The following is a 12,543-nucleotide window of genomic DNA, read 5'->3' as shown; positions in this document are numbered from 1 at the left end:
CCAGAACAACGGCCAGCTTTTTTCCCTTTAACCCATTTTCCCCATCTCTACCCTTTTAATGCCAAGAAGTTCATTAAGCATGTTTCACAAAGTAAGAAGATAAACGCTTTGTTCCAAGTTCAACTGGGTGAATGACCATTAAGGCAATCCAAGAAGATGATGTGGTAGGAGTTCAGCTGAGTTTACAGCCCGTTCTGCCAGCTGGACAAGGTGCTGGAAGCACTCAGGACCTCAGTTTCCCGTCTATGAAAGGAGAGTCACAAAAGTCCTATGTCCTAGGACTGTGTGAGAACATTCTGGAACAGGCACTAATGGGCCGGGATCCCAGGTCAGGAAGCGGGCGGGCAGCTGCCTCAGCACCAGCCTGGACACAACAGAAGTGAGCCTGCAGACTCTCGGCCACACAGGGAAGGAGGGTGGTCGGCACCGCCAGGCATGCTCAAGAGCCCTGGAAGCAGGCCTACAAGGTAAAACCGTGCTTCAGCTGAGTGGCCCCTTCTCTGGAGAACACACAGGGCAGAGCGCACGAGGCCAGAGGGACCGACTTTATTAAAGGAACCAAGAACGGATCACGCATCCTGGAACCTGGGTTACACTGAAAATGGAAAATACCGACAGTGATTGGGGGACAAACAGAATGGAGCACAACACAAGGCCCAAGGCAACCCCACCAAGCGAAACTGCCACACTCCCTGCATGGAATGTTCCAGCACCAAGGGGTTTCAGCAGCTGCCCCGACTCCAGTGACGATGAAACAGAACAAGGACCCTCTACTTCTCCCGTCAGCTGCCTGTCTGCCTCAGGAAGACCCAGTGGATCAGCCAAGGCTGCCTCTGTCCTGGCCACTTGGGGCTGGGGCTGGAACAAAGACAACCATGGCCTCCTGCTGTGGGGACAGATGGGAAGACAGGTCAAATCCACAGGCTTCCTCACAGGCTGGGGAGGCTGGAAGATAGGGTATCAGGGACATGTTCCCACACCAGGCTTTCATCCTTTGGAACAGCTGTGGATCTATGAAGGTGACCCCGAACTCACCCCACGGTCCCGCTGATAACACAGGGCCACGGAAAAGCCCCCACGGCCTACACACTGAGTGTGGCAAGGCTGGAGGGGAAGGTGAGAGGCCAGGAAAGGCTAGGGTATGTTAACGCTGTAAGAAACTGGAGCTGTTGAGGCTTCCCCAAAGCGGGCCAGCTAAGGTCCCCGGCTTCATGTCCACCCACAACCGCAGAATGTGCCCTTATTTGGAAACAGGGTCTTTGCAGATGTAATTAAGATGAGGTCACTCTGGACCGGGGGCCCTAAATCGAATGACTGTGCCCTTAGAAGAGGACACCAGAGCAGAGAAGAGGCAAAGACGGGAGCGATGGGGCCGTAAGGCGCGAATACTGGGGACGCCGGCAACATGGGAAGCCAGAAGAGAGGCATGGGATGGTGTCTCCCATCAGGGCGTCCGGAAAGCAGCAGCCCTGCCTACACCTTGAATCGGACTTGTGGCCCCCTGAACGGCGAGAATCCATCCCTGGAGCGCTGAGCCACCCAGGCTGTGCTCATCTGGACAGCAGCCCCACGGCCCAGGTCCACCCGCTCCGTGTCCAGCCGTCACGGCCACACTCAGTGCCCGGATTCTTCCCTCAGCCCGGCACCTGAAATGTCCCATGGCCATCAGCTGGGCCCCCGCCAGGGGCACACGGGGTGTGTCCGAAATGCCTTCAGGTTTGGATTCTGGTTCTAAGACAGCAACTCCAGCAGCTTCATGAACTCTGACCGTGAAACTCTGAACGGGACCCCCGAGGCGGGTAGCTCAGTGAGTGGCGGGCGGGCTTCGGCCCGGGGGCCTCCTGGAGCCATGTTGCAGGGCTCTGCGAGCCTGGCGGGTGCTGCTCTTCGCTGTGGACCCGCTGGTGTTTGTGGAGGTCCGTGCCCCGGCGGAAGCCCCTGCCACAGGCTGGGCACACGAAGGGCTTCTCGCCCGCGTGTGTCCTCCGGTGCGCGCTGAAGTGGGAGCTGTTGCTGAAGCGCTTCCCGCACTCGGCACAGGCGTACGGCCGCTCCCCGGTGTGCGTCCTGCGGTGGATGACCAGGCTGGAGCTCTGGCTGAAGCGCTTCCCGCACTCGGCGCACGCGTACGGCTTCTCGCCCGTGTGGACCCTCTGGTGCGTGCTGAAGTTGGAGCGGTCACTGAAGCCCTTCCCGCACACCTGACACTTGTAGGGCCGCTCCCCGGTGTGCGTGCGCTGGTGCTTGGTCAAGTGGGACGTTTTGCTAAAGCCTTTGCCGCACTCGGGGCACGTGTATGGCTTTTCGACTCGTCGGGGTCCTGCTCTTTCCAGAGGCTGCTCAGGTCTGGTCATGCGCCCGGCTGGCTCTCGGTCCCGCTCCCTTCTCATCGACACATCCTCCCTGGCGTCTCCTCCATCAAGTTGCAGCCCAAGCCCTGGGACAGAGAAAGCACAGTCCCTGAGGCCCTCACGGGGAGAGGGGATGCGTCTAATAAGAGGGCAGAGGCTGGGCAGTTATTCCATCCGAGGAACATGAAAGCGAGGCTCAGAGCACTTAGCAGGGGCGGGTCAGACCCTGAATGGAAATAATGAACCACGGTCAGCAGCCCATGAAACCCTCACAACGCCAGTGAGGTGGGTGCTGTTACTGCCCCCATCATAAGATGGGGAAACCGAGGCACAGGGATGTTGAGGAACTCACCCAAAGTCACTTGGCTAGTAAGTTATAGGGTGGGCTCTGGAGTCTGGGCTCAAACCTTTAGGCCAAGGGTTCTCATCTGGGGGCAGTGGTGGCCTTTGGCGTGCACTTGGCAGTGTCTGAAGGCATTTTTGGTTGTCACACTTGCCGCTAGTGGGTGGAGGCCAGGGATGCTGGTGAACATGCTATAGCTTACAAGATGGCATCGTAACAGACAATTCTACAAACTCAATGTCAACAATGGTTTGGTGTTTAATCAAACAAACCACAGCCAGACTAAATAACCTCTCACAATGTTATCTGTAGATCTGCAAAACAGTTATAATCAGCTGATTATAAAAAAAAAGCAGATCACCCTCCATACTGTAGGTGGGCCTCAACTCATCAGTAGAAGGTCTTAAGAGCAGAACCTGAGGCTTCTCAGAGAGGGGCAAAGGGAGATAGAGAATCCTAAGCAAACTTCCTGCCCAGCATGGAGCCCGCTGCAGGCCTTGAGATCATGACCTGAGCTGACATCAAGGTGGACACTTAACCGACTAAGCCAGCCAGGTATCTCCCCCCGAGAAGGAATTCTACCTCAAGACTGCAATACAGAAATCCCACCCAGGTTTCTAGTCAGTCGGCTGCCCTGCAGATATCAGACTCAGGACTGCAACATCAATTCTCACTCGAATTTCCAGTCTGCAGGCCTGTCCTCTGATTTTACGCTTGCCAGCAGTCACAATCCTATGAGCCAATTCCTTTTATAGAAAGTTTTTTTTTTTTAAGATTTTATTTATTTATTTGACAGACAGAAGTCACAAGTAGACAGAGAGGCAGACAGAGAGGAGGAATCAGGCTTCCCGCTGAGCAGAGAGCCCGATGCGGGGCTCGATCCCAGGACCCTGAGATCATGACCTGAGCTGAAGGCAGAGGCTTTAACCCACTGAGCCACCCAGGCGCCCCTGAGCCAATTCCTTAAAACAAATGTCTTAACTTACACACATACACACACACAATTGGTTCTGTTTCTCTGAAGAAACCCAACAGATACCAAGAGGCAGCTCAGTTCCTTGAGCTGAACGTGCTACAGGGAGTGAACGGGTATCTGGAATGTCGAGAGAGCGGAGTGGGGAGAGCAGCAGTACCGTGTGGGGAGTTGGGCGTGGAGGTGGTCAGGAGAGGCTGGGGATGGTCAAGGCCTTGCCAGGAGCAGCTCGACCCACAGGGGCTGTGGGCAGCACAGAGGCGAAGTGAAACCGGACCAACCACGTGGGTGAAAGCACAGAAGAACAAGGAACCCAGGACCGCTGTGGGCACCTGCCTGGGGCGAGGTGAGCAGCCATACCCTCCCCACTGCAGCCGGGCCCGACAGGTCACTAGCAATCCTGGCTTGCCAGGCTGCACCCAGCTGCTTGCTGAGCGGACTCTCCAGGGAGTGGCCTGGCCCACTGAACCCACCTGGGCACGGGGTGTATGTTCCTGTTTCAGTACGCTCCCCACTGAGTCCTCGGGCCACTGTGGCCTGAGAACTGTTGAACTTGCTTTTGTAAGTGATGGGGAGACACGGGAGATCGGAGCAGGGAGATGCCAGGCCTGGCGTCCCCGAGGCCCACACGCAACTGTTGGGAAATGCCGAGCCGGCCACGGCCAGCCTGGGGAAGGAGCCCCCCTCCCTGAGACCGGCCCACGTCAGACACGCCACCCACGAGCAGTGGCCGGGGCCTCCCCGCACGTTACCCCTGTGTTCCGGCAGTGCGTCCCAGCTGCAATCCCGCTGAGCGGGGTCTGGGCTCTCCCACTCCTCCTGGGACAGGTACGCTGCCATGTCCTCCAAGGTCACTGGCACCTGCTGGAATGCAAACCACTCGGTCCCATGCTGCGGCTCCGGCACGTGGGCCAGCCTGGTGGGCTCGACCACCGCCTCCGCCGGTACCACAATGGCAGGTCCTGCTTGTCTCCCCCAACCTCCTCTCTCCAATTCCTTCCCTCTCCGTAGGCTGTTGTCCACCCCTCCTCCTCAGGCTCTGCTCACAGAACAGCTGAATCCTGCTCCCTGGGAGGACACCATCACCGCCGCACTCTGTCCCACTGCTGCTGGGCCAGAGACAGTGCAGACAGACTCACCGTCTGAAGCAGCTGGTTCCACTGCGCGCTCAGCCACTGGGGCCCAGGTTCCCCAGGGGCATGAGTTAGGCATGCCCTGCCTCAGCCCAACCAGCCCTGGGACCCGAGTGCGTGTTTTGGGAACTTCAGGAAGCCTCTAGGCCACTCGTTCCAAATCTAGCACCAAACTGACTCAAGGAGCAGATTAAAAGCCAAGCAAACAATGTCTCGAAGAGGCAAATCTGTACAGACAGAAAGCAGGTTGCCAGGGGCTGGGGAAGGGGGAACGGGGGGGCTGCTGCTAATGGGTAGGGGGTGTCCTGGGGAGGAAAGTGTTTTGAGAACTGGGACAATGGCTGCATAACTCTATAAATACGCTAAATGCCATGTAGTCCGAACAGCTGAGTCGGATGTGTGTGAATTACACCTCGATAAAGCTGTATTTTTTTTAAAAAGATTTATTTATTTTAGAAAGAGCAAGAGTAGCACGAGCAGGTGGAGGAGCAGAGGTGGAGAGAGTCTCCCGCAGACTCCCCACTGAGGGCAGAGCCTGCATGGGGTTTGATCTCCCAACCCTGAGATCATGACCTGAGCCCAAATCAAGAGTCGGATGCTTAACCAACTGAGCCTCCCAGGCGCCCCTCAGTAAAGCTGTTATTTAAACAAACAAGCAAAGGAGATTTCAATTCCAGGCCAGGGCTGGGGGAGGAATCTATATTTTTACCCAAAGTCCCAAGAGTCTAGCGCCTGGCTGGGTTGGAAACGACTGCCCCAGCTCACCATTAAGCCCCAGAATCCTCTGGGGCACAACTAATACTCGATGGGATCTAAGACCTCGGGAGGAGAAAGTTGGGGTAAAGGGGCCATTTCACGAGGATGTGCCTCTGCGAGTTGGACCTGGCACGGGAGAGAAGTGTCCCCGTGACAAGGGCGGGGTACACACAGGGAAGATGCAGACTGGGAACGTGCACTCACCTGGGACCATGACGAAACGAAGGACGTGGCCGAAGCTGCTGTCTCCTGATGCTGGGAGGCCGCTGGGCCTGGAGAAAGAGCAGGGTTGCCAGAGAAGGCCACACACCGTGCTACACAGCCCACAAGGGTGCACAGTAGCAAAGGCCCAGACAGATGCAGCTACTCCCCACCTTTGCTCAGCTCCCGGGGAGGGACTTGTCCTTCCCACATGCACAGAGGCCCAGCCTCCTGTGATACCCCCTTCCCCTGCAGGGCTTCTTTCATCTAGGGGGATGGCTACTCACCCCTCTTTGGCCAGAGCTGGGGGCCCCTCTTTGGTCTGCGGCTCTGTTGGGATGGCGGCTGCTGGCTGGAGCATCCAGACCCTTCCTCCGGAGACAGCTCCTCTGGCCTGGCCTCCACTTGGTGTTTCAAGGACTGTTCTGTCCCGTGGGGCAGTACGTCATCAGGGAGCACCTCCAGGCCCTGCATGCAGACAGAGATCTGTCCACCAGCTCCCAGAAGGTTGGGAGAAAACCCACGAGGTCCCCAACCACTGTCTCAGGCACCCCTGGCCATCCTCCTGTTCCCAGGCTCTGCCCAATTGTGCCTCACCCCCCGCCCCCACACCCAGGGCTTCCTCTCCCTGTCTGCCCCCATGGCCCACCACATGCCACACAGTCCTCCCTCCAGACATGCTGGAAGAAGGAATGTGAGCTGCGAAGAGGTCATGTTCCCAAGTGGGACAAAGTGAAACCTGCTCTGTCCCTGGATAAGTCTCCCCGGTCTCTCCCCATCACACTGCACTGTGTCATACTCTTATCCTTCCTTCCTTGGTGCTCCCAACAGACCTGGGCCAGGAGGACCCCGAATCAGGTCTCATTTCAGAAGTTTGCCCTATTCCATGTGCTACGTTTCCTGAATTCACCTACCGGTGCTCTGAAACCATTTCCCAATTCCAGAGAAGGTGAAGAGGATGAACTTGGGTCTTGGAGTTTACTGAGCTCTGCAACAGTACTTGGGACAAGAGACATCCCCGGGGAACTGTGAAACCACTGCCAGGGACCCCCGTGTCAGGCTCAACACTGCACACCTCTAAGAGGAGACAGTCCCCAGAGGTTATGGGGTGCACAGAGCCAGAGGGAAGCCATGCTAAGAACCCCAACGCCAAGGCTGGAGGGGCTGGGAAGGGATCCTGAATTCTTGCTGGCCACGGTAGCAGGATTTGCCTACTGCAATCAACTCACGCTATGATCAAGTTTCGGGGGGATGTGTCTATGCTGCTGGGCAGTGTGTGGCCAACGGTACTACTACAAGAAGAAAGGTCACCTGTCCGTATTTGCCAAATATTTAATCTAGAAAAACTAATCTAACCGAAGCAAGAGAAATCTGTAAGACTTCCCACTCCTCAGATTTTCTTAGAAGCTGGGAGTGTGCCCTAGACTGGTGCTGTCCACAGAACTTTGCGTGACGACAAAATGTCCTACATCTTTGTTGTCTAGGATCCCGTACAGGGGCCACTGGCCACGTATGACAACTGAGCCCTTGAAATGTGCCTGGTGTGACCTAGGAACGACAAATGACATTTTTAGCTGTAATTTTAAAAAAACCACACGTGGTTGGTAGCTACTGTCTGGGATGGCACAGCTCCAGAGAGCCTGGGGACATGTGGGGGCTCTAATCAGGGCATTCACCAGCCCCTGCTTTTTCTTCCTCCTCATTCTGGGATCTCTTCAACCCCCAGCACCATGCCTGGGAAAGTCTATAACCTCCCTCCCATCAAAAGCTGTGTCTGACCTCCACCAGGATGATGCTGATGAACCAAACCACACAGCTAGTGGGCTGCATGTGCTTAGTCGATGGATTTACACCCGTCAGCCAAGGCTGAGAAACACTCCGCAGTTGCGTTCTTCAATTCACAGGTGCAGGCAGCCCCAGTCCCCCCAACAGGGACCCAGGCAGGCCGTGGCTCTGAGCCCAAGGAATTTCCAAATGCAGACCTCAGGGGCAAGGCCCTGAGGTCTTGGGGCCCCATTTCCTCACCTCAGGGCCAAATTGCCCCCCACCTCACCCGCTGCCTCTGTTTCCTGGGCTCCCGCTGCAGCCCTTCCACGAGGACCACGGCCTCCTCACCACTCTCCGGCTGCTGCTCCCGCACCCGGGCCTGGATCTCCCCTGGCAGCACCATCAGGAACTGCTCCAGCACCAGCAGCTCCAGGATCTGCTCCTTGGTGCGCAGCTCTGGCCGCAGCCAGCGGCAGCAGAGCTCCCAGAGGCGGCTCAGAGCCTCCCGCGGCCCGGCCACCTCCTGGTAACAAAAGAGCCGGAAGAGCTGGCGGAACGTCTCAGGGCTGGGGTCTTCTGGCTCCAGGGAGGGCTCCTCTTCCCAGCAGAAATCCTCCTCCACTTTCACGATCAAGATCTCATCTTGGTCCAGGGGCGGTGGAGGCTGGAGACCAGGTGTGGTTGCCATTGTCTGGGGCAGGTCTTGCTTTCTATTGCCTGAGGGCTCAAATTTGTGCTTCCCCGTAGCTCAGGCCAGGCACTGGAAATGATGTTTGCAGGGCTCTGTACAGAAACAATAAAATCATCTGGGTGCGGTGTTAGGGCTAGATAAGAATCTACCCATAAGCCCCTGTGCTTGCCCCAGTGCCAACTCAAGCTCACTGGCAAAAGAAAACGGCTTTAATTTGTAAGTTAAAGCGTTCTTGTGGCTACCCCTGCTAATTCCCAGGCAAGTTACTCAAACCCTCGGAGCCTCGGTTCCGCGTTCAAAAAGCAGAGAAAAAGGTATCCCTATATAGAGGCTGCTGAGAAGACTAAAGGAGTTTTGGAAAGGGTTTCACGCATTGCCTACAATAGAATCAGACTTAGAAAAACGCGGTTTTTATCATCACGGCTGCCCCCCCCCCCCCACCCCCGGGCTGGGGTCCCTTTGGAAATATGGTGAGAACCAGGGCGCCCTCTGACTACGAGGACGCGGATTCTGTCACGACCTGACCCCCGATTTCGGGCCCTGCAAGCCCCACAGGCCCGCCGGGTACACTCGACTGGATGGTCACCTCGGCCTCTCCAACTCCAGGTCCTGGGAGTGCTGGGAGTCCCCGGCCGGGCTGCTTTCCCCGGTTTCGTCCTCAGGCGGAGGGTGAGCGGTAGCCCAGGCCGAGCACAAACCCGGGCTCTGGCGTGGGCCCGGGATGGAAGCTCGAGCGGGACCCCGGGCCCCGCACCCGCACTCACCGGCAGCGAGGCAGGCCCGGCCGAGACCTGGACCGCGGGAGCTGGGGGCGCAGCAGGCAAGCTGCCCACGCACGAGACAAACCCGCACAACGAACACCCGGGACTGGCCCTCGTGAGCCGCAGATTCAGCACGCTGTGGGCGGGCTCACTGGCGCATTATGGGTAATGTAGTCCCCACGCTAGTGTGGGACTGAGTCCGGATAGGCGGGCCCACGGCGGGCATTGTGGGCAACGTAGTCCTTGAACTGTGGCCGACCAGCTGTAAGAGGGTGAGAATGAGACCGCGTGGGCGGGCCCACGGGAGGCATTATGGGCAAAGTAGTCCTTGCACCTTCAGTGAGGAGGCAAGGTTTTTGAGGCGCCGCAGGTTCTGGACAATTCTCCCTGCATCCTTGCCATTGGCCCTCCCCTGGCCTGAGAAAAGTACACTGCGGGCAGGGACTTGTGAATTTACATTTCTACTTACATGGTACTTTGTATGTACCAGGCTGTTTCAAGTACTTTCCAATTATTAACAATTCATCTTTCCAACAACCGTGACCGGGAGGGGTGGGGGTTGGTACCTGGGTGTCGGGGTCCAACATCTGCCTTTGGCTGGGGTCATGATATCAGGGTTCTGGGATCCCCGCATCAGTTCCCGGCTCAGTGGGGAACTTGCTTCTTCCACTCCCCCTACTTGTGCTCTCTCACTCTCTGTCAAATAAATAAAATCTTAAAAAACAAACAACAGTGGGAGGTAGGTACTGTTAGCAATATTTTATAATGAGGAAAGGGGACACGCAGAGGTTCAACAACCTGCCTAAAGTCATACATACTCAGTAAGTGGAGAGCTGGAATGAGGTTAGAACCCGAGCATCTGTTCTACTCCACCTCTTCATTTTAGAGACTAGTTAATGAAGACCCAGAAAGTTACCTGCTTGGGACATCTTGGCTACCAACTGCTTATTTATTTGTTAATTTAATCAGTAAATATTTACTGGGCTCTGCTTTGTACCAAGCAGGCACCATGAACAGAAGGTGAACTAGACAGACGGTCCTTGGTGTTGCTGTGCAGCCTGGGAGAGACGAAGCCCCTGGACTTTAAGCAGGTAAAGGGTCATGGAGAGAGTTAGCTGCTTAGCACATCGTCACTGACATAAGGACCAGGAGATTCCCGAGTCCTTCAGCTATGGCATCCCCAGACCTAGTACCTTATCTCATCTTCCCACTAGCATTTCTTCCCATCCTACTCGCCATTCTCTCTCATGTTTCATTTTTCCTACTACATCCAATATCCATGTTTTTTAAAGATTTTATTTATTTATTTGACAGACAGAGATCACAAGTAGGCAGAGAGGCAGGCAGAGAGAGAGGAGGAAGCAGGCTCCCCGCTGAGCAGAGAGCCCAATGCGGGGCTCGATTCCAGAACCCTGGGATCATGACCTGAGCCGAAGGCAGAGGCTTTAACCCACTGAGCCACCCAGGCGCCCGCAATATCCATTTTTTATTGTGGGCACACCGAGCAGAACAAGACACTGGGCTGCCTGTGACTAATTTCACTGCCCCTCCCTGAGTGGGAGGCATCTTTAAGGGCAGATTTCAGGACCGTCCCAGGCCTCCACAGCCTGAAGAAAGGCAGGACCATATATGCCTCAGTTTCTCCTTCAGCATGGGGTTGCTGACCAGGAAGGCAAGAGTGTTAGAATGAACGAACACCAAAGTGTACACTTACTCAGGGACATGGTCCTTAAGTCCAACACAAGAGGCCTGCGCTCAGTTTGCTTTGGGAGGAGAATGTGCAAGGGCGACCTTCGAACAAGTCAGAGGAAGGATGCAGCAGGGGAGGAAGAAGATAGAACAAATAAAGCGGGAGAGGGAAAAGGAGGAACACAGAAGAGGCTGGTGGAGAATCTGAGGGAAAGCCAGCAGGTTCTGTAGGACTGCACGACCCTGATCTGATTGCAGAGTGTGCTGGCTTGTGTATAAGGGAGCGGAGAGGTGTGGGGGTGCCAGCATTTTCAAAGCTATGCCACGCCTTCCCCTTTCTAACTGCCTCCTGGTTAGCTGTGGGGACCAGGCATCTTCTCCTCAGTGCCTTGCTATCCAGAAGTTAGCAAGTCAGTGTAGTGACCAAGGCCTGGCTGACATAGCCCTGGCCCTCTCCCGTCTGGGCAATTTTCAGTGACTACAACTAACAGAGGTTTAAAAGACAAGTTTCTGCTTTGCTCCAGATTTTGTGTGTGTTTGTTTAGGATTTCAGTCTTTTTTTTTCTTCTTAAGATTTTATTTATTTGAGGGGTGCCTGGGTGGCTCAGTGGGTTAAACCTCTGTCTTCGGCTCAGGTCATGGTCTCAGGGTCCTGGGATCAAGCCCTGCGTGGGGCTCTCTGCTCAGCAGGGAGCCTGCTTCCTCCTCTCTCTCTCTCTGCCTGCCTCTCTGCCTACTTGTGATCTCTCACTGTCAAATAAATAAAATCTTTAAAAAATAAAAAAAGATTTTATTTATTTGACAGAGAGAGAGAGAGGGAGAGCACGAGCAAGGTGAGAGGCAGAGGGAGTACTGGGCTCCCCACTAAGCAGAGAGCTTGACGTGAGGCTGGATCCCAGGACCCTGGGATCATGACCTGACCAGAAGGCAGACGTTAACCAACTGAGCTGCCGAGGTGCCCCTCGGATTTCGGCCTTAATTCTATTTTGGGGGAGACACAAACATGCAGTCCCTAACAAATATAAGTCAGGATGTGGGCAGCCCAGACATCACTCAGAATGGGGGTGAAGGTTCACATGCTCCTCTTGGGAAACACCGTGTCTTTGCTCAGGTTGCCACAGCAGCATGCCATGGGGACCAGGAGCCTTAGACCACACACACTGATTTCTTACAGTTCTAAAGGCTGGAAGTCCAAGATCAAGGTGTGGGTGGATTCAGTCCCTGATGAGAGCTCTCTTCCAGCCTGAGGACTGTTACCTTCTCACTGTGTCCTCACACGACAGAGAATGATCCCCCTTACTAAGGTCACAGTCCTATCAGGTTAGGGCCCCACCTGTTATCATCTCGTTTAACCTAGTTACTGCTTACAGATCCTCTCTCCAAATACAGTTACATTGAGGGTTAGGGCTTCAACATATGACATAATTCAGTCCAGATAATACAACCAGACCCCCCCCAAACTGCCAGTCCTTGGAATGACTGATGATTCTCCTCGGTCTTCAGACCACCACCCACTCCAGACCAGGGTCAAGAAGGGAAGCAAGACAGTCCTTTCAACACAGACAGTTGGCACACCCAACATTCTGGAATATTCATGCTATCCACAAAGACACTTGCTCTCCCCCGTTTTTCTTAAAACACTTGTCCACCTTGGTCTTTGGCACTGCCACGTAGGAGAGTGACATGAATGTGGAGATTCTATCCCCACTACAAGAGACACGGTAGTGCCAGGACAATTCCTGAGCACCTGGCGATACACATTTGCTCTCCCTCTGTTCTTAATTAGGTAATAACAGGGGTCGTGTGATCTCTACAAGTAAACCCCCCTGAAGCTCCGAGGAAGTCACACAGCCGGGAAGCACCAGAAACGGGACTGGA

General features: G+C 55.2%; 1 protein-coding gene across 3 annotated transcripts; it reads right to left on the bottom strand.

Moving 5' to 3' along the window:
• Positions 1-179: 179 nt before the first annotated feature.
• On the bottom strand, positions 180-9,153 carry ZNF500 (zinc finger protein 500). Of its 3 annotated transcripts, none has more exons than XM_045993851.1 (6): positions 8,980-9,153; positions 7,811-8,307; positions 6,045-6,225; positions 5,761-5,828; positions 4,420-4,531; positions 180-2,437 (listed from the first exon to the last, which is right to left on the bottom strand). In XM_045993851.1, exons 2-6 carry the CDS (start codon positions 8,210-8,212, stop codon positions 1,755-1,757), a joined length of 1,446 nt encoding a protein of 481 aa, XP_045849807.1. In that variant the 5' UTR covers positions 8,213-8,307; positions 8,980-9,153; the 3' UTR covers positions 180-1,754. The 3 variants fall into 3 exon arrangements, with proteins under 3 accessions (XP_045849807.1, XP_045849806.1, XP_045849808.1); XM_045993850.1 differs by having other exon boundaries at positions 8,802-9,152; XM_045993852.1 differs by having other exon boundaries at positions 4,420-4,528; positions 8,802-9,152.
• Between the last annotated feature and the right edge of the window lie 3,390 nt (positions 9,154-12,543).

This window comes from Meles meles, chromosome 21 (genome assembly GCF_922984935.1).
Source record: "Meles meles chromosome 21, mMelMel3.1 paternal haplotype, whole genome shotgun sequence".
In the NCBI taxonomy this organism is placed as follows: domain Eukaryota; kingdom Metazoa; phylum Chordata; class Mammalia; order Carnivora; family Mustelidae; genus Meles; species Meles meles.
The sequence above is the reverse complement of the archived record's forward strand: the minus strand, read 5'-3'. Positions and strand labels throughout refer to the sequence as shown.

What these genes read in the sequence shown, in the direction of transcription:
- ZNF500 (XM_045993851.1), bottom strand. Translation starts at nt 8,212, where the DNA reads ATGGCAACCACACCTGGTCTCCAGCCTCCACCGCCCCTGGACCAAGAT. An exon ending in CCAGGAAACAGAGGCAGCGG is followed by an intron (nt 6,226 to 7,810) that starts GTGAGGTGGGGG and finishes GTCTGCATGCAG; the next exon opens with GGCCTGGAGGTGCTCCCTGA. An exon ending in TCGTTTCGTCATGGTCCCAG is followed by an intron (nt 4,532 to 5,760) that starts GTGAGTGCACGT and finishes TTTGCATTCCAG; the next exon opens with CAGGTGCCAGTGACCTTGGA.